Consider the following 19,071-nt stretch of genomic DNA (forward strand, 5'->3'; position numbering starts at 1 on the left):
CTCAAGCAGACTCCACACTGAGCACGGAGCCCGATCTCATGACCCTGAGACCAAGACCTGAGCCAAAACCAAGAGTCAGATGCTTAACCAACTGAGCCACGCAGGTGCCCCTTGTCATTTTTTATAGTTTATAATTCCCTACCAAAAATTTCCAAGCTTGGCTTCTATCAACTTAAACTAGTAATCTTATTTCTTTTAGAGCCTGTGTCAATAATTTCAGTATTTATAGTTTCTGTGGTTTGTTTTTGTGGCATAAATTCTGCTGTTCCCCTTCCTGGTAACCTACTTTCATCTATGTCAAGTTATCTTTGTATGCTGAATATTTTATTTAAAAAATTGTTTGTAGAAATAATTTGAGGTGTAGAATAATGTTATTTTCCTCCAAAGAGAATTTTTACTGCTTTTGCCAGGTGCCTGGGAACAATAGCAATCCAAGATGACCTTAAACCAAGTTCAGGACTTGAGATTTCCTAGGCCATGCAACTGAATCAAAGCCAGTTGCTGGCTGGTTGCTATCCAGGCAAGTAATAGTTTACTTCTGATTTAATCTTATTTTCTTTGGATCCCAACAGAAAGTGTAAGGGTGGGAATGTTATTCATTTCTATCTCCATCCTCCAGACCTTGGACCCTGACTATTACCCAAAATTCTGATAGGGCACCTAAAGATCAGCCCAGCCCCTTAGCCACTTTTTCCAGACTGGAATTTGCTCCCTGGACAAAAATGGCCCTGAATGCTGGCTCCCTTAGATTTCTATCATTTCCTGTACCTTAACACTACTTCCTCATTATCTTATTAGCTCTTTAATGCTTTTAATATAATCTTTATATTTCATTCACCTTTATTAGTTGCCTTTTGATGGGAGAAATGGTCTGAATTACTTGGTCTGCATTAATAGAAATATAAATCACCATATGAACTATTTAGATTTCACTTAGCCTAAGAAATCACCTCAACAATATCCATGATGTCACATACAAGATTTATCATACAGTTTAATTACCATTTATTCCTCAACTGTCTCATGATGAATGGAATATAAGGGGTTAATACAACTAGTAAATAGACAATAACAAGACAAAGAGTTACAACTTTTAGAAGTATTATTTACAACAATGTGAATGTGATAGTTAAAACAGAAACATCATAACCACAAAGAAATGCAATGACTAAAAATCCTATTACTGCAAAATATAACATAACTGTGAATTAATAAACATCTTGGGCCTATCAAAGCTAAGCTATTCCATTTTGCTTAACGTGTCATACCTATTTAAATTGCTTTGTACGCAAAGCATCTACCTAACATTAAATACAAACATTATGTGGGTAACATATTACCTCACCAATAAAATTTCTGACTAATCAAAGTTGGTGATTAATTGCAAATATAACAAACTACCTTCCAGCTAAAATCCCATGATACACCATTTCAATAACATTCATGCTAATACCCCAAATTCCTTGGTCCTAAATCTCATCAGACCCATCTGGTAAAACCCCAAACTGGATGAGCTCAATGACCCATTGTCTCCATGTTTGCACCCAAGCAGCTTAACGCTACTGGAGAGAGTGACATAAAAGGCATGTTGGATTTCATTGCAAATTTATGATTACCAATCTCCAATGGGCTCTCAAATTGCTTAGTAACCTACAACCTTTCTCTGGAAAATTCACTCTCATGTTTTCCAAAAAGACTATTTCAAACCTTTGATACTTCCTTCAAATCTTAGAACCTTCCCTCTTCCCCCTCATTCTTAGCAGATGGCTTTTCCTCCTACTTTATAGAGAAGAAAGGCATTAGATTGGAAAAATGTATCTAAATGATAAAAACACAATTTTACTAATAACTGCAACCATCCTACTCTTTCTCTACTGTTACAACAGAGGAACTGCCCTTCCTCTTGTCTAGACTAATACTGCCTCATAACCTTATACCATCAACCTCTCTTCAACTAGATCCTTCCCACAGACGTTAAAAAAAGATCTCTAATATTTAAACAAAACAAAGCAGAAACAATAACCAAATACCTACAATGTAATTACTGACTTACCCTCTCCCTTTCTCAAATTTCCCAAAAGAGCTGCTATTCACACTGTCCACATTTGTTTCTCTTCCACTCACTCCCTCCACAACCCATACCAATCTGGCTTTGGGATCTAGCACTTCACCAAAACAGATCTTCACACATGAATTCCAGGTTACCAAAGTTAAAGGACACATTTCTTTCCTTATTTTATCTGACCTCTTGGCAGTATTTGGCATCATGGACCACTTTCTCTTTCTTCAAATACTACTCCTTTGATTTTCATGACAACATCCTTGGTTTTCCTCCTATTATTCCTGCTGCTCCTGATCATTGTCTTTTGCAGGCTCATGCTTTGCTATCCAGCCATTAAATTCTGGGAGTTTCTCTAGGCTCTGCTGTAGGCTCTCTGATTTTCTTATGCTCACCTATACTTGCTGGTTTCAATTCTTACTTATTTGCAAGAAGACTTAAAATTATCACCTCTAGGTAGCCAATTCTCTGAGCCCCAAAACACTCTTTGCCTGGTTGTCTTCTAAAACACCTCAATCTCAAAATGTCCAAAACAGAACTCATGAGCTTCTCTCCAAACCCAATTCCCTTCTTGTTTCCTTAGTAGACAGCACTACCACTATCCAGTAGCACAAGCAAGAAACGGAGTTATCCTGGACTTCTTCCTCTGTGATATAATCCATCAAGCCATTTCAGGTTTACCTCCTAAATACTAAATTCATTTCTACAACCTTAGGCCAAGCTATCATCCTAAGACTATGCAGTAACTCCTCTCATACCCGACTATACTTAATACTCCCAAGCCATTCTCCACACTGCAACTGATCTTCAAAACCCGAAATAAAGAAAAAACATGGCCTACAAGGTCCTACCCCTGCATGGCGCAACACCTATCTACCTCACCAGCCTTTCCTTAAACTACGTGTGTTTTCTCTAACAGGCAGTTTTGTTCAGTCTCTCTCATTCACTGTATTCCTTTTGGCCTTGGTATTCAGAGAGAAGTGCTCTTTCCCTCCTCTTTGCCTCACATACTCATACCCACCCTTCAGATTTCAACCAAATGCCAACTCCTTGACTTCAATGCTCAGGTCAGAGCAGCCTATTATAGACATTTATGGCCCTGCATACTTCTTCAAACATTTCTTTGCATGCTCCCCCCCCCCCCAATTTTGATACTACTGCATGAACTATAAGCTCCACGAAGGGAGAAACTATCTAATTTTACAGAAATTAGATTATTCTCTGCCTTGCACAGTGTGTGACACAACTGTGGTGCTTTATAAATAACTGTTGTATGGATGAGGAGGAGGAAGAGCTTTAGGTTCTTTCCCTCCACTGATGAAATTTAATTACATAACATCTTCAAAAGTGTTAGTGATCAAGGACCCTAACCTACAGCAATACTCACATATTGTACCAAGATACATGTGTAAGGACATTCATTACAAGACCATAATACCATCAATCTGGAAACAACCTAAATGTTCATTGATAGGAAGATGGTTAAATAAATTGTGATATATGCACAGCTTAAGATATTACACAGCAGTAAAGAAATGATAGAAAGATAACCTAGGTATATTGTTGATTGAAAAGGGCAAGTTACAGAAAAATATGAACAGTATGATCCTTTTTCCAATATAAAAAATTGCATAAATTTGTGCCTGAAATGTATAAAACAGGGGCGCCTAGGTGGCTCAGTCAGTTAAATGTCTGCCTTGGGCTTAGGTCATGATCTCAGGGTCCTGGGATCGAGCCCCACATAGGCTCCCTGCTCAGTGAGGAGCCTGCTTCTCCCTCTCACTCTGCCTGTTCCCCCTGCTTGTGCTCTCTCTCTCTCTCTCAAATAAATAAATAAAATCTTAAGAAAAAAAAGAGAAGGGAAGAAAATATTTTTTAAAAAATGAAATGTATAAAACAAAGTCTAAAAGGAAACCGTTAACTGCCTCTGAGGAAAGATGCAGAACAAGGGAGTGGTGTAAAGATGGACTTCTACTTTTCACTATACTTATTTTTGTATTGTTTGAAGTCTTTCCTATATGAATGTATAACCTTTAAGCTTTAAAAACAATAAAAGGGGAAAAGATTAAATAAGTGTTAGTGAGCACTGTAACTACAAAAGGGCAGCATCCAAAATTTACCTTTGCAGGGGCACCTGGCTGGCTCAGTTGGTGGATCATGAGACTCTTGATCTTGAGGTTGTAAGTTCAAGCCCCATGTTGGGTGTAGAGATTACTTAAAAAAATAAAATCTTTTTTTTTTTTAAATAAAATCTTTAAAACAAACAAACAACAACAAACAAAATTTACCTTTGTAAGCTGAGTGGGATCAAACCGAAGAACCTTTTGGTTACAGCAGGGATAAATACCAGTGCCAATAGTACTCAGTGAACTTGCCGCAGTAGGATAAACCACTGTTTCTGAGTGATATTGACAGTGTGAAAATTCTATACAGAGAAAAGCCTGAATAAAAGAAATATATAAAATCAATTATTATTCCCACAATGAAATTATACATCCCAAAAAACTTCACTCAGGACTACAGAATGTATGTTCCATTTATTTTTTAAAAATTTTTAAAAAGATTTTATTTATTTATTTGAGAGAGCGAGAGAGAGCATGAGGGGAAGGAGTGGAGGGAGAGGATTTTTTTTTTCCACTGAAAAAGTAGATTTGGTCACTTAAAACCTGTTGATTTTCTAAGAATTAGGCAAGGCATGATTGTTTCAGCAATGAAAATAAAAAGGAGGATGAAGATAGTAAGAGAAACAAAACCAGATGCAAGCAATGTTTCATAGTCTGTTTTTGCCACTAGTTTCTTTAAAAAGATGTAAGATATTGTCCAAACACATCCAAACATACTAATTAAACAGCATATATTAAAAGAGCCTGCTATGCTGGGCATCTGGCTGGCTCAGTTGGTACAGCATGTAACGCTTGATCTCGGGGTTGAGTTCGAGCCCCGCATTGGATGTAGAGATTACTTAAAAATAAAATCTTAAGAAAAAAAAGGGTCTGCTATGAATGTTTGCAGAGCAAGATATTAAAAAGAAAAAGAAAAAAAAAAAACTCACCTGATAACATCTTGAACAAGTTAGCCAGTTGACTGTTCCCCACAAGCGCCAATATACATCTCTCCAAGATTTTAATTCTTCAAAAAGACTATTCAAATATTCATGAACATCCCAAGTCTTATCCCTGGGGAAAAGAGCCTCAAATATTATATTATTTTACAAGCAAGTAATATAAACAATTTGTTGTAGGCAAATGTTTTTAAATTTGTGGCTTATTTCCAAAAACATTCCCCAAATGATAGCTGTGGGATGGACTACATGGAACAGTAGAAAAAATTTCATTTGGGAGTTTGTTTATTCTCTTTTTCTGTGGACAACAGAAAAAGATATGAAAGATTGAATGCCAAATTATTTTGCTAAACTAAATTATTTTGCTAAGCTATTTTAAATATGGTTTGAGCAGGCTAACAGTTGGGATGATGATGCTAAACAGAACCTTTATTCTAGGTTACTAATCATTGGTGATTCTAAACATTTCTTTATATTATTTTCAAAAGGCATTCTCAAGTAATTGAGTAATACAGTAATATATAATCAGGTCTTGGTAACACATATTTTGAAGTTAATATAAACTTAAAAAATAGCAAAGGCTTAAAACCCTATTTGCTATGTCCATATGTAACTCAAGTTCTTATTTTTTTCCAACTCCCTTAATCATTTGAACTTTTGCTACCTTGTCCTTATTCAACAAATAACAAAATGTCATGACATTATTACAAACTGCATAGGCACATCTGTTTTAATTAAAGACAACTGAAAAAATGTCATCAACATCTGACCTACAGGAAAATACTTTAAATAAAACAACAAAAATGGATGTTGAAGTCAATATCAATTTTTTTCACTTAGTTAATAGTTATTGCTGTCAGAATGGAAGTGCTTTCCAAAAGGTGAAATCAAGTCTCAAGACAAAAACGTATAAAACCCCAGGTGCTTATAATAACTAATGAAGATTCCCTTGATTATTGTATGAAGAGAAAAATGAAACATTTTAAACATGACGGTGAGGGGCACCTGGCTGGCTCAGTCAGAGGAGCATGTGACTCTTGATCTTAGGGTCATGAGTTTAAGCCCCATGTTGGGTGTAGAAATTACTAAAAAAATAAACATAAAAAAATATTTTAAAAATAAGCATGACTGTGCTATTAATAATAGGGTGAAATGTGTTTCTTATGTTTTAATGTTTAAAATATGAAACTTAACATTTATACTGTTTTTTCCTTTAACAAAAGTGCTGTACATTTTTAACATAGAAAAAAAGGACAAACAAAATTAAAAGCATCCATAATACTATCACTTAAAGGTAACACCACAGTTTACATTTTAGTGAATTTTTCCAGTTTTATGACTTTTTTTTCACTTAATTCACCACTAACAACTTGCTACATAAGTATATATACTTCTACAACATTATTCTCAAAGGCTGCACATTAAGAATTGGTTAGGCATGTTTTATATGGATATACTACTACATGGATATATTTTAGTTCATTTAATCATTTGGATGTTTCCCCTTTTTTTCCTATCTAAACAATATAGCAATAAGTGTTCTTGTTGAATGCTTTCACAAATCTAACATTACCTCTTTGGATAAATTCCTAGCAGGAATTTATTTATTTATTTTTATTTTTATATTTTTAGAGAATATATACATTTCAGAATTGTTGCTTTTCTGAGATATTACACCAATTTACAATATTCTTCCCCCAACTGAGAATGAGAACTGGTTTTGAACTTAAAGGGGAATAAAAGAGGACTATATATTGATGGAATACTGACAAAGTATGAAGAATAAATAGATTATGGAATATCCAGTTCTAAAGACAATTTCCTCATTCACCAAAATTTACCTGAAAATAAATTTGATTCTCTGTCAAATTCAATATAACATTTTTATAAATAAAATCAGTTAGTGAAAAGAAATCATTTTAATGGCACTGACCAGAATATCTTTCAAGACTAATGCACAATAATTTTTACTATCTTAAAGTTTAAAAATATCATGAAATTTACTCAGTAAACAAAATACAGCTTTTACAAAGCTTTGTTTTGAAAGCATCTTTCTAAGTCAAAGCTGGATCACATTCAGAAAAAAGTGTTATCCTATACCCTGTAAAACTAGTTATGTTTTTAGAAAAACACTATTAATTCACATTTAAAAACTGTGTTTTATTTTCACTGCACCTTATGTGAATGTAGATAATATTTCCATGTTGATCCACATTGATTTTTCCAGGAATGCAAGGAATTCTTCTTTCTGTTTCTTTTGTTAAAAGTTTCTTACACAAACAGCACCTATAGCACAAAGACACAAAAACATCCAAGAAGAAAATTTAAGATGTAGTAAAATTAAACAATTTAGCTGCATTGTATAGAATACCAAAAAAAACCCACATCACTGTACCTGTATAACGTCGCCGCATTATTCCGGGAATCTGGGTTCAAGTACTCAGGATCAAAAAGTCTCTCAATCTTCTTACAAAAAAGTTTACTATTAACAACAAATGACCAACAAATTAATTTTCTATTATTTACATTACTAAAGTTCCTTGATAGTGATGAAAATAAACGCTGACCTACCTGCGTATGTAGAAAATAAAATTAATAAATCCTTGGAGAGACTCTCTTTGGGAATTTATGATATATTTATAGTGTTCTAAGTAAATAAACCTACTAATGATAAATGCTTAATCAAGAATGTATTTTCACAAGAATATCTGTTTGGAATATTCAATATTGAGGAACTTGAAAACGTAACAATCCTGGGTCTACCAATAACTTGGTATATGATCTTTGGCAACTACTTAACCTCTCTGAACCTTGTTTTCTCATCTATAAAATGGGGTTAATAATTCCAAACTCACAAGGTTTTATGAGGGTTAAATGAATAGGGTTGTAAAGAGTGCCAGATACAGCATTAAGCATTTGACATATATTAATAAAAACTTTATTATAATGCATAATGTGACTAAACTTTAAGTCTTATGTCATTAAATCAACTGTATATCCTGAGGCCAGATCTGGATTTAGGATATTAACCCCATTTTCAAGTATATACCAAAAAAATATTATAAAGCCACTGGAATTAAGACAGTGTACTACTGATACAAGTATAGACAAAGAAATCAATAAAAGTGGACAGCTACATGCAGAAGAATGAAACTGGATCACTTTCTCATACCATACACACAAAAAAACCCTCAAAATAGATTAAAAATCTAAATGTGAGAGCTGATACCATAAAACTCATAGAAGAAAACATAGGCAGCCTAATTTCTTTGATATCGACCTTTGCAACTTTCTTATAGATACGTCTCCTTAGGCAAGGGAAACAAAAGCAAAAATAAATTATTGGGACTACATAGAAATATAAAGCTTTTGCACAGCAAGGAAACCATTAACAAAACAAAAAGGCAACCTATGGAATGGGAGAAGATATTAGCAAATGACATATCCAGTATGGGGTTAATATCCAAAATATGTAAAGAACTTATTAAATTCAATACCAAAAAACCCCAAACCAATTAAAAAATGAGCAGAGGACCTGAATAGACACTTTTCCAAAGAAGACATCCAAATGGCCAACAGACATATGAAAAGATGCTCAACATCACTAATCATCAGGGAAATGTAAATCAAAACCAAAATGAGATATCACCTTACAAGTGTGCAAATGGTTAGACTAAAAAAGACAAGAAGTGACAAGTGACAGCAAGGGTGTGGAGAAAAAGGAACCCTTGTGCACTGTTGGTGGGAATGTAAATTGGTGCAGCCACTGTGGAAAACAGATGGAGGTACCTCAAAAGATTGAAAATAGAACCACCATATGATCCCGTAATTCCACTACTGGGTATTTACTAAAAAAGAAAGAAAAGAAAGAAAAGAAAGAAAAGAAAGGAAGGAAGGAAGGAAGGAAGGAAGGAAGGAAGGAAGGAAAGAAAGAAAGAAAAACATTAATTTGAAAACAGATATGCACCCCTATGTTTATTATAACATTATTTACAATAGCCAAGATATGGAAACAACCCAGGTGTGCATTGATAGATGAATGGATAAAAAAGATATGGTATATGTATATACATAATGGAATATTACTTAGCCATAAAAAGGATGAGATCTTGCCATTTGTGACAACATGGATGGACCCAGAGGGCATTATGCTAAGTGAAATAGAGAAAAACCAATACCATATGATTTCACTTATATGTGGAATCTAAAAAACAAATGAATAAACAAACAAACAAAAAGCAGAATCAGAGCTATAAATACAGAGAACAAACTGATGGCTGCCAGAGGGGAGGGAGGTAGGGGAATGGACAAAATGGGTGAAGGAGAGTATGAAATACAGTCTTCCAGTTATGGAATGTGTAAGTCATGGGATTAAAGGCACAGCACAGGGCATATAGTCAAAGGTATTGTAAAGGGCATTATAGGGTGACAGATGGTAGCTACATTTGTGGTGAGCACAGCTTAATGCATAGAGTTGTCAAATCACTATGTTGTACACTTGAAACTAATGTAACATTGTGTATCAACTATATTTCAATTTTAAAAAAAGAAGAAGAAATCAACAGAACAAAATGGAGAGTTCTGAAAGACATCTCCCATATAGTCACCTGATTTATAGTGAAGGTGCCACTGCAATTCAGTGGAGAAAGAATGGTCTTGCAAGGAAATCTCACCCAGTTCCATAGTTTCAAGTCTATCTACTCTTGTATTTCTATTTTAAGCTCTGACCTCTGACCTAAATTTCAGACTTTTAAATCCACCTATCTCTGCTATCCTACCTGGATGTCCCAAAAGTATATTAAATATATCAAATAATCTTAACAAGACCCAAACCCATATCCTGATTCCCGTCACCCCAATCTCTCCTCTATTAATGGCACTATAATCCACTGAATTGCTCCTTAAACCTCAACCTAGTAATTATCCTAGGATACTCTCTCTCCCCACATTATTCCATCTGAAATCAGTCAGATCTCTCTAATAACACACTCTGGATACATCTACTTCTTTCCAGCTCTTACTCTAGTCCAAACCCTTTCATCTCTCACCAGACTACTGCACTAGGCTCTTCATTGGTCTCCTTCCTTCTTACATCCTTGCAGTCTATTGTCCACAGAGCAACCAGGATGATCTCTTAAAAACAAATCAGATCATGCCACTCTTCTGCTCCCATTCACATTAAAATAAAGTATACCCTCTTTGCCAAGACTTAATCAGCACCTAACGGATATGACCACTGCTGATCTCATCTCATACTATTCTTCCTCTTTATAATAAGGCCTATCTTAATAATTTTTAACATAATTCACTAACACAATATGCTCATATGTACATTATACAAAATAATTTAAGTACTAATTTTTATCTAGAGCCATTGGCTCTGGATAAATTTTACTTCATTTGAAATAAAATAGAAATTTTTTTTTTTTAAGATTTTATTTATTTATTTGACAGAGAGAGAGAGAGACAGTAAGAGAGGGAACACAAGCAGGGGAAGTTGGGGAGGGAGAAGCAGGCTCCCCGGAGAGCAGGGGGCCCGACGCGGGGCTCGATCCCAGGACCCTGGGATCATGACCTGAGCCGAAGGCAGACGCTTAATGACTGAGCCACTCAGACGCCCCAAATAGAAATATTTCTAAAAATATTCTATAGAATATTTCACTAAAATGAAATCGAAATGTATTTCTTCTAACAGGAATATTTGGTTAAAAGTTAAATTTAAAAATTACCTTCTAAATTTATCCTTCTTGTCCTTTAAATCATCAACTTCATTGTGTGTGAACAGATCAGCTATACGTGTAAGAAGATTTGCATTAATACAGTTCATGTTGCATGGGGTAGCTACTATGGCATTCATATTTTTGTGGCAATACTGAATACATTGTTCAACCTAAAAAAACACACAATAGAAAATGAATGTTGAAGAGTGGCATAAAGGATGATGTCATGTCAATACCTTTCAGAGATAAAATTCATTAAAAGCTTGATTCATGGATTGCTAGGTACCAACTGGATTTTGTCCATCTGAGTTAATTTATATTGTTCCAAAGTAAGCCATCAGGCCATGTTTGTACACATACAGAGCTAGGAAAATAACTTTCAATTTTCTTGGCATATTTTAAACAATAATGCAATGAGCATCTTTCATAATTGTGGCAGGTATAAATCTTAGTCCATAAACTCTAGTACATAAGATATGTGACTACCTATAACTAGATTTAGTGGCAATATTAAGCCTCTACTTCTCTGAGAAGCTAAAGTATAATTTTAGTCACTTCAGGGTTTTCTCAGTTGTGTTGTGCCTGCTTCCTGACTTTCCTCCCCTTTCTTCAACCTGAGGTATATTTATTTACTTTTTGAGGTGGATTTGCATTTTGCGGAGTAGCACTGGCTAATCATGTATTTTCCAAATATTTTGTTTCTGGCATAAAAATTATGCTTTAGGGCTTAGACTTCAAAACTCAAAGATTAAGGACTCTTTTCATCTCTGCTTTTTTCTGTAACCCTACCCTGAAGCAATTAATACAACTAAATGGGGAACAACTAAGGAGTAGGAAGAATACAGAGAACTAGTAAAACCCCAAATAATCAAACAAATTTCACATCTGTTAATATAGCAAAGGAGTACTCTGCCTTAACACAAACATATATAAACATGTGAATGATTAAGAAATTTATTAAATAAAAAAACAAATATATTTAATGTCAGAGCCTGATATGTGCATGTATACATTGCGCTTTTACATTTTATCAACTACTCTTAAACAATAGACATTAGCATCTGGTTTACACATACACAGTTATATTAATAGTTGGGTATTTGTTTTTAATTCACTGAATTATAAATGAAAGACACAAATAAGTAAAACATGCTTAAAGAAATTACTTAGTGAAACAAATATATTCCAATTAATTTTCACTTAATTTGGTTTTAGAGCAAAATCCCTCTTGGACTAAAGCTAATTCTGTTTAGTTTCATCTAATACAACAATAAGCTATTCCTTGAAGATAAATTGTTTGCTTTATAGGCATAATATACTAATGATACATAGTAGTCTAACCCCTTCCCCACAGAACAAGAGCGGTTTATTCTAATGGAATTGTAAACAGAAAGAGTTAGGGATCCCTGGACTAGGAAAGACAGACAAAGCTTTCCTGACACAAGAGAAGTCATGTTAGGCCCCAAGCTATTTTCTGTGATCTGTGCCCTACTTGCCCAAGCACACTTCTTGCAGAACCTCCTAGGAGGTGTCAGAGTTATAAAGAAATACAAAGACCTCAGTAGTTAAGAATTTTAAGGGAATCAAGGGAATGTAAAAACTAACAGTCTCCATCGGGCTTGGAAATAGCCTGACCATATCAGAGACAACAAATTGGTGGTAAAAACTCCCAATGCTGGTTCCAAAGTAAGCAAGGCCGTGCATTCCTAATGGAGATAACAAACCCATGACACCACCCAGTTTATGCCCATAGCCCCTTCCCCTCTTCCAGTTACCTCTGCTTCATTATAATATTAAAGTATCCACCCTGGGAAGAGCCCAAGCTTCATTAACATAGCATAGGATGCCTGTACCTTATGCCCCCCCCTTTACCTGCAATGACAGGGCTCCCCTTTATGAATATTCATCCTAAACCCTAAATAAAGGAACTTCTCACCCCTGCTTGGGGAGTAATGGCTGATCTCCTCATTTGCTGCAAATAGTTTCCTTTGTCTGACAACTCCACCTGATGTAGTCTCTCACCAATTAACTCACCAAGAAGCAAACTCCTATTAGTTCAGTTACAGAATCACACTCTTGAATTAACAACTGTTTTAGTAGGATGTCTTAAAAATTTCTAGACACTTTAAGGAAAAATCAAGTTGTATGTTAAATTAAGCATAGGTGGATAAAAAAGCTTGGGTCTTTTTTTGGCAGAGGGAGACAGAGAGAGAAAATCTTAAGCAGGCTCCACGCCCAGAGTGAAGCCCAACGCAGGGCTCACCCTCACAACCCTGAGATCATGACCTGAGCCAAAATCAAGAGTCAACGCTTAACCAACTGGGCCACCCAGGCACCCTGAAAAGAGCTTGGATCTTTTAATAATACTTACCAATGAATCCATTTTCAAAAACTCTGAAGAAATAAGAATTGAAATGACATTTCCTGGCTCTAAAAAAAAGAAAAAAAAATTAAATTCTCCTTTTGATTTGTACCTCAACCTCCTCAGAACAGGCTCCTTCTCACCTTAACAGAGGACGTTACATTTTAAGAGCAATTTAGTATAACCTTACTACATCATATAGCTTAGATACATGAAAGAAAGAAAATGCAGTGTTAAAATACAGGGTATAGAAAAAAGCACATAGTAAATCTGCCCTGGAATTAGATTCATAGCAAATAAAAAGATTCCAGCTAAAGATATGACACATGCAAACTTTTCTCCTTAACTAAATCAGAGATAATTAAAATTGAGACTATAATTCATCACATAAAAAAATAATCGTGAGAAAATCTTCTAAACAATTAATGAAAGCACTTGTTATTAGTGAAGTTATTTCAAAAGCAGTACAATGCTTGTTACGAACAAATATTTAATCAAAAGATTCTGAGAGATAATATGAAATTTACTATCGCAGAAGTGCTCAGTTACTTCCTAAAGGCAGGCTGAGGTGGGCCTTGAGAGGCATAACCAGGGAAAGGAGAATGCCAGCTAACACTATTATTTTGGTAAACCTAAGTCATCTCCTATGAGGTATATTTAAGAAAGGAAAAAAAAAAAAACTATGATTTTTAGCATTATAGTACTAAGACAATCCTTCTAAATAAAGGACTATGCAGACAGTGATTAAAATAAGTAACCCTAATCTTTGTTTAACTATTACTTCCAGGTAGGGGCGCCTGGGTGGCTCAGATGGTTAAGCCTTTGCCTTCGGCTCAGGTCATGATCCCAGGGTCCTGGGATCGAGCCCCACATCGGGCTCCCTGCTTAGCGGGGAGCCTGCTTCTCCCTCTCCCTCTACTGTTCTCCCTGCTTGTGCTCTCTCGCTCTCTCTGTCAAATAAATAAATAAATAAAATCTTTAAAAAAAAAAAAAATTACTTCCAGGTTAAAGGCTCTCAAATAGCAACTGTGAAGAGAGGAGGGAGCTAGTGAAAATTCTCTCGGGGAAGTGTAATATAGCCCATTCCAGCTAAGACCCATTGTCTGAATTATTAGAAATCTGATTAAGCATTTTGGTAGTTTTCCCAGTTAGAATAAAGATTGTTTTTGTTTATTTATTTTTAAAAATATTTTTACTTATTTATGTATTTATTTATTTACCAAGCACACATATGCACACGCAAGTAGGGGGAGGGGCAGAGGGTGAGAGAGAATGTCAAACAGACTCCTCCCTGAGTGCGCAGCCCAACGTGGGACTCAGTCTCACAACCCAGAGATCATGACCTGAGCTGAAATCAAGAGTCAGATGTTTAACCAACTGAGCCACCCAGGTGCCCCTAAAGATTGCTTTTATAAAAGTCTATGTTTGTAGCTACTGATTGCGGAGTGACTGGTTTTGCTCCACTTCTTTTATCTTTACTATATGTATAAATATGCTGGATCAAACAATATTTTTTTCTGCCTGCATAACTTGATTTTTTATTTTACATATACATATCATATCTGGGTGATCTGGAATCTCGACTCTGGCTGAAAATTTTTATTTGGCAATCTTGTAATTTTTATTTAAGAGCCACTAGAACCTTTTTTCCATTAATTTGGTCACTAAAATGTAATAAATTATAAATTTCTTTAGAAAATTTTTATATTGTCACTATAGATTTATTTACTAACAAGATTAAAAAAATATTTTGGTACTGCTATAAATAGCAAACTCTAGTACACAGAAAGACTTTATTAAACCACAAGTGTGATTTCCTATACAAGTCTATACCCAACTAAAGATTACTTAGTAATTATTCTTCCTTTCATCTAGAACACTGGTTCCAAACTTTTGATCTTAAGACCTCTTTTTTGTTTAGATGGTTTATATCTATCAGTACTGACCATATCATAAATTAAAACAGGGAAAAATTTAAAATATTTCTTAATTCCTTTTAAAAGAATAATAAACTCATTACATAGTAACATATTTTATGAAAAATAACTATATTTTCCAAAATACAAATTAGCAAGAAGAGTAATACTGACATTTTCTGCAAATTTCTACCATGTCTGACTTAATAGAAGGCAGCTGGATTCTATCTGTTTCTACATTCAATTTGTGGGTAGTCTTCTCTGATGTTACATCAAAACTCAACAACTGATAGTTTCTTTTAAAGGTTAGTTGCAATGGAATCTGAAGTCATATCAATGAACTTCTCCTGTTCTGTTATCTCAAAGTCAAATGATTTATCTTACACTTTGAGTGGATCTTTAACCCATGCATGATTTTAACACGCATTGGTCATTTGGAAACTATTGGTTCACTGAGTTATGTGGACCTTCCAAATGTTGAAACATTTCATTGTATAATATATATATATATTAATATATAAAAATCGCACTTGTTAGTATTACCACCAGTCTCATCAGAAAAGTCTTTAAATAGGGGCGCCTGGGTGGTTCAGTCAGTTAAGCGTCTGCCTTCGGCTCAAGTCATGATCCCAGGGTCCTGGGATTGAGCCCCGCATCGGGCTCCCTGCCCCGTGGGAAGCCTGCTTCTCCCTCTCCCACTCCCCCTGCTTGTGTTTCCTCTCTCACTGTGTCTCTCTCTGTCAAATAAATAAATAAAATCTTAAAAAAAAAAAGAAAGAAAAGTCTTTAAATATGGAGAAGCTGTCAAGCACATGGAAGCAGATAGTTTTCCACACTCCAATTCTCACTTGAAACCCTGAATTTTATTATTGACAATGGATACTGTCAGTTGTTTCCCTTTAGTTGATCAACTCCCTTAATTCATTTTCAAGAAAATATTGGCCAAATGCCTAAATCTGAATAACCATAATTTGCCTATCATTCTTTCAAGGAAAAATGGTTTTCTTTTTTAAAAAGCAGCTAGTTTAGTTTGCAACTCAAACAACTGCACAAGTGCTTTTCCTCCAGATGACCATCACACTTCGGTGTGCAGCAGGAGTGCACCTCCCGTTGTCATCACACAGAACATGAAAAAGATGCATACTCAAGGGTCAAGAGTTAATAAAATTAATAATTTTCAGTGTTTCATCAACGACATTCTTAAAGTGAGAGTGAATTTTTTTTTCCTTTTTAACTATGAGTAGGTGGTATTGAGGAACATGGTGACTACTAGTACAGTTTAGTGCCCCTGCTCTGATGTGTGCTAAAGCTCCCAGAGTTTTCTCCTCTATTACTTCTGTACCATCTGAATAAATGTCAACACAGAGAAAAAGACAGAAACAGTTTAGTACTATAATACAAATCATCTTGACCCTGTGAATTCTCTAAAAGATCTCTAGGATTCCAGAGGTCCATGTACCATACAGTGAGAACTGCTGATCTAGAGACCTGTCCACTTGCCATACATTCACTATAATCTACTAAAAAAGGATGAGGTATCAGTTTCCTGAAAGGTGGTTACTAATCTGAGCACAAATACTAATGTCCAAATAATTTTCCACATTGCATGTTTGGCCAGAAGCAACTACCAGATGACACATAAATTTTACTACAAAATAAGCAATAGATTGTTTTTTACCTAAAGTGGGCATCTCACAATCTTTATTCTCCTTAGTGTTCCTTTTAACATATTTTATCAACCAGTTGAAAATGTGAACGTCACAATGAACTGAAATGTCCACCTCTTCCCAGCGCTGGGCATCCATAGATAAATATTCAGCAAAGTACTTCATTTCTGATATCAAAAGATCTCGTGGGCAAATAAAATCTTCTTTCAAGTTTTTTGCTTCATCACATACATGGATCACCATGTTTGGCCTTCATAAAAAACGTTACACAGAAATGAAATTATTAAGAGTTCTAGAAGAGGAGCTAAGAATACTGACATTTATTGGAAGTACGAGAACAAGACATTTTTGGAAGTTTTGACCATAAATCAATTTTATAGGGTTTGACATTCAGAATTTTTCATTTAAGTGTGTTGCTAATCTGATCTATATCTTAGATTTTGACTAATTTTAGTTAAGCTATTGACCTTAAGATTATTAAGCCTAATAACTTTAGAGCTTAGAAAAACAAAAATATTTTTATTATAGGACTCTAATTTACACGGTTTAAAGTTTATTTTTCCAGTTATAAGTTAACAAAATTTTAAAAAATACCAATTCACAAAGAAAAATTAAATAATACATTCTAATTCTGACGAAGAACATAAAATGGCACTTTTATATGGTTATGGGTATGATGAGTAAAGATTAAATACTAAAATTTTCTTACTTTTAATAAATAGGAAAAACAGTTAAAATCATTCATTGAAGAATCAAAAAACTAGCATGGCTACTTAGTTATTTTTAACAGCAAGAAAGTTTGTTTCTAGGCATTCATCAAATATAAATTAGTAAATGTAGTTAAAGGATTCTTAAGACTACAACGTGCTTATTAGCATATTTAAAAAATAATTTAAGAATAAGTTTAGATAATCCATCAGAACGACTGCTTCAAAATTATATACTCCTTGAATTTACTTTCCCTTGAAAATTATATCACCTCAAAAAGCAGTATCAGTGGGATCCACAACTACCCTCACATCATTACAAAAGAGAATAAATAGAATATGAATTTAATGTGTTCAAAGGAACTCCATAACTTTCTAATAAAATTACAATTGAAACAAAACTGGGCTACCAGAAAAAGGATTATTAACCAACATTCTTGTCAAAGTCAAAGGAATTTAAATAACTTCGCAAATTGTTCTTCCAAAGAAATTACGGTCAAAATATAAACAGGTAATGGCTGGTATAATGAAGCATAATGTTTCTGTGGCTTTTGAAATACTAGATAATTCCAGTAAAAAATTATCTGATAAATTTTTGTGCTACACAAACAAAACTATCAGTTAAAAATCTATGTGAATAAATTAAAAATCACTGAACTATACACTTCAAAAGGGTGAATTTTTCTTACTGTGGTAAAATACACATAACATAAAATCTGTCATATTAGCCCTTGTAAGTGTACAGTTCAATGGCATTAAGTACACATTGTACAATCATCACCACCATCCATCTCCAGAACTTTTTTCAAAAGGGTAAATTTTATGGTATATGAATTATATATGAATAAAACTGTTAGAAAAGAAACTATGAGAACTGAAAATACAGAAAGGAACTTTCAGATATGAAAATATTCTATATCTTCATTTGAGTGATGCTTACATGGTGTACCCATTTGTTAAAACTCATCAAGGTGAATACTTAAAATATGTCTAATCTACTGTATGTAAAATATACAAAACAATCAAAACTTGCAATATACTGAAAGGTGTATTCTAATTCTTAAATGTTTCTATAATGAGACTGTTTCCAAAATACACATCTAGTTTCATAAAATTGGAGAACTAATGGAAGGGATTTTTCTTTGGTTTTAAAATTTGCTTTTCAAAGTTTTATATTAGTAGAGGTTATTCCTAAAATTTACAAATATGAAAATGAATTTTTTTTAAATGGAAAACTGTAACCCAATTTAATTATAAAATGAATAAGCCATATGTTTAGCCATCGAGCAACTGTTATAGTTCAATGAACTACCCTTTATTCCAACAATTTGAACAATTGTGTAATGTGAAATTCCTAAATTATGGTAACTGATATATACAATCACCAATCATATATTTTATAACTTAAAGTTGATATTCATATTAAATCTTATCTAGCAAAGAACCAGCCTCCTACCCTTCAGATTCTTCAGTCTTTTCTCCACCATTACGAGTAGTACAATTTTCACTTTCTGAAGAACAATTCCTTGTGGAAGCTATACTATGTCTTCCTTAAATACAGAAACAAACACATACAAAA

The 19,071-nt window shown here is 34.2% G+C and overlaps 1 protein-coding gene across 6 annotated transcripts in view; it reads right to left on the reverse strand.

Annotated features, from left to right (window-relative positions):
• SANBR (SANT and BTB domain regulator of CSR) overlaps positions 1–19,071 on the reverse strand; it is a 50,865-nt gene that overhangs the window by 18,403 nt on the left and 13,391 nt on the right. For 4 of the 6 annotated variants that reach the window (XM_078056514.1, XM_078056513.1, XM_078056515.1 and 1 more), the window contains 8 exons: positions 18,949–19,042; positions 16,797–17,035; positions 13,212–13,270; positions 10,850–11,010; positions 7,516–7,602; positions 7,296–7,406; positions 5,112–5,235; positions 4,348–4,500 (listed from right to left, as the gene is read on the reverse strand). In XM_078056514.1, the coding sequence (XP_077912640.1) occupies positions 4,348–4,500; positions 5,112–5,235; positions 7,296–7,406; positions 7,516–7,602; positions 10,850–11,010; positions 13,212–13,270; positions 16,797–17,035; positions 18,949–19,042 (1,028 nt within the window). The remainder of the gene's footprint in view (positions 1–4,347; positions 4,501–5,111; positions 5,236–7,295; positions 7,407–7,515; positions 7,603–10,849; positions 11,011–13,211; positions 13,271–16,796; positions 17,036–18,948; positions 19,043–19,071) is intronic. The other 2 variants (XM_078056516.1, XM_078056518.1) reach the window with 2 other exon arrangements.

This window comes from Halichoerus grypus, chromosome 10 (assembly GCF_964656455.1).
Source record: "Halichoerus grypus chromosome 10, mHalGry1.hap1.1, whole genome shotgun sequence".
Lineage (NCBI taxonomy): Eukaryota > Metazoa > Chordata > Mammalia > Carnivora > Phocidae > Halichoerus > Halichoerus grypus.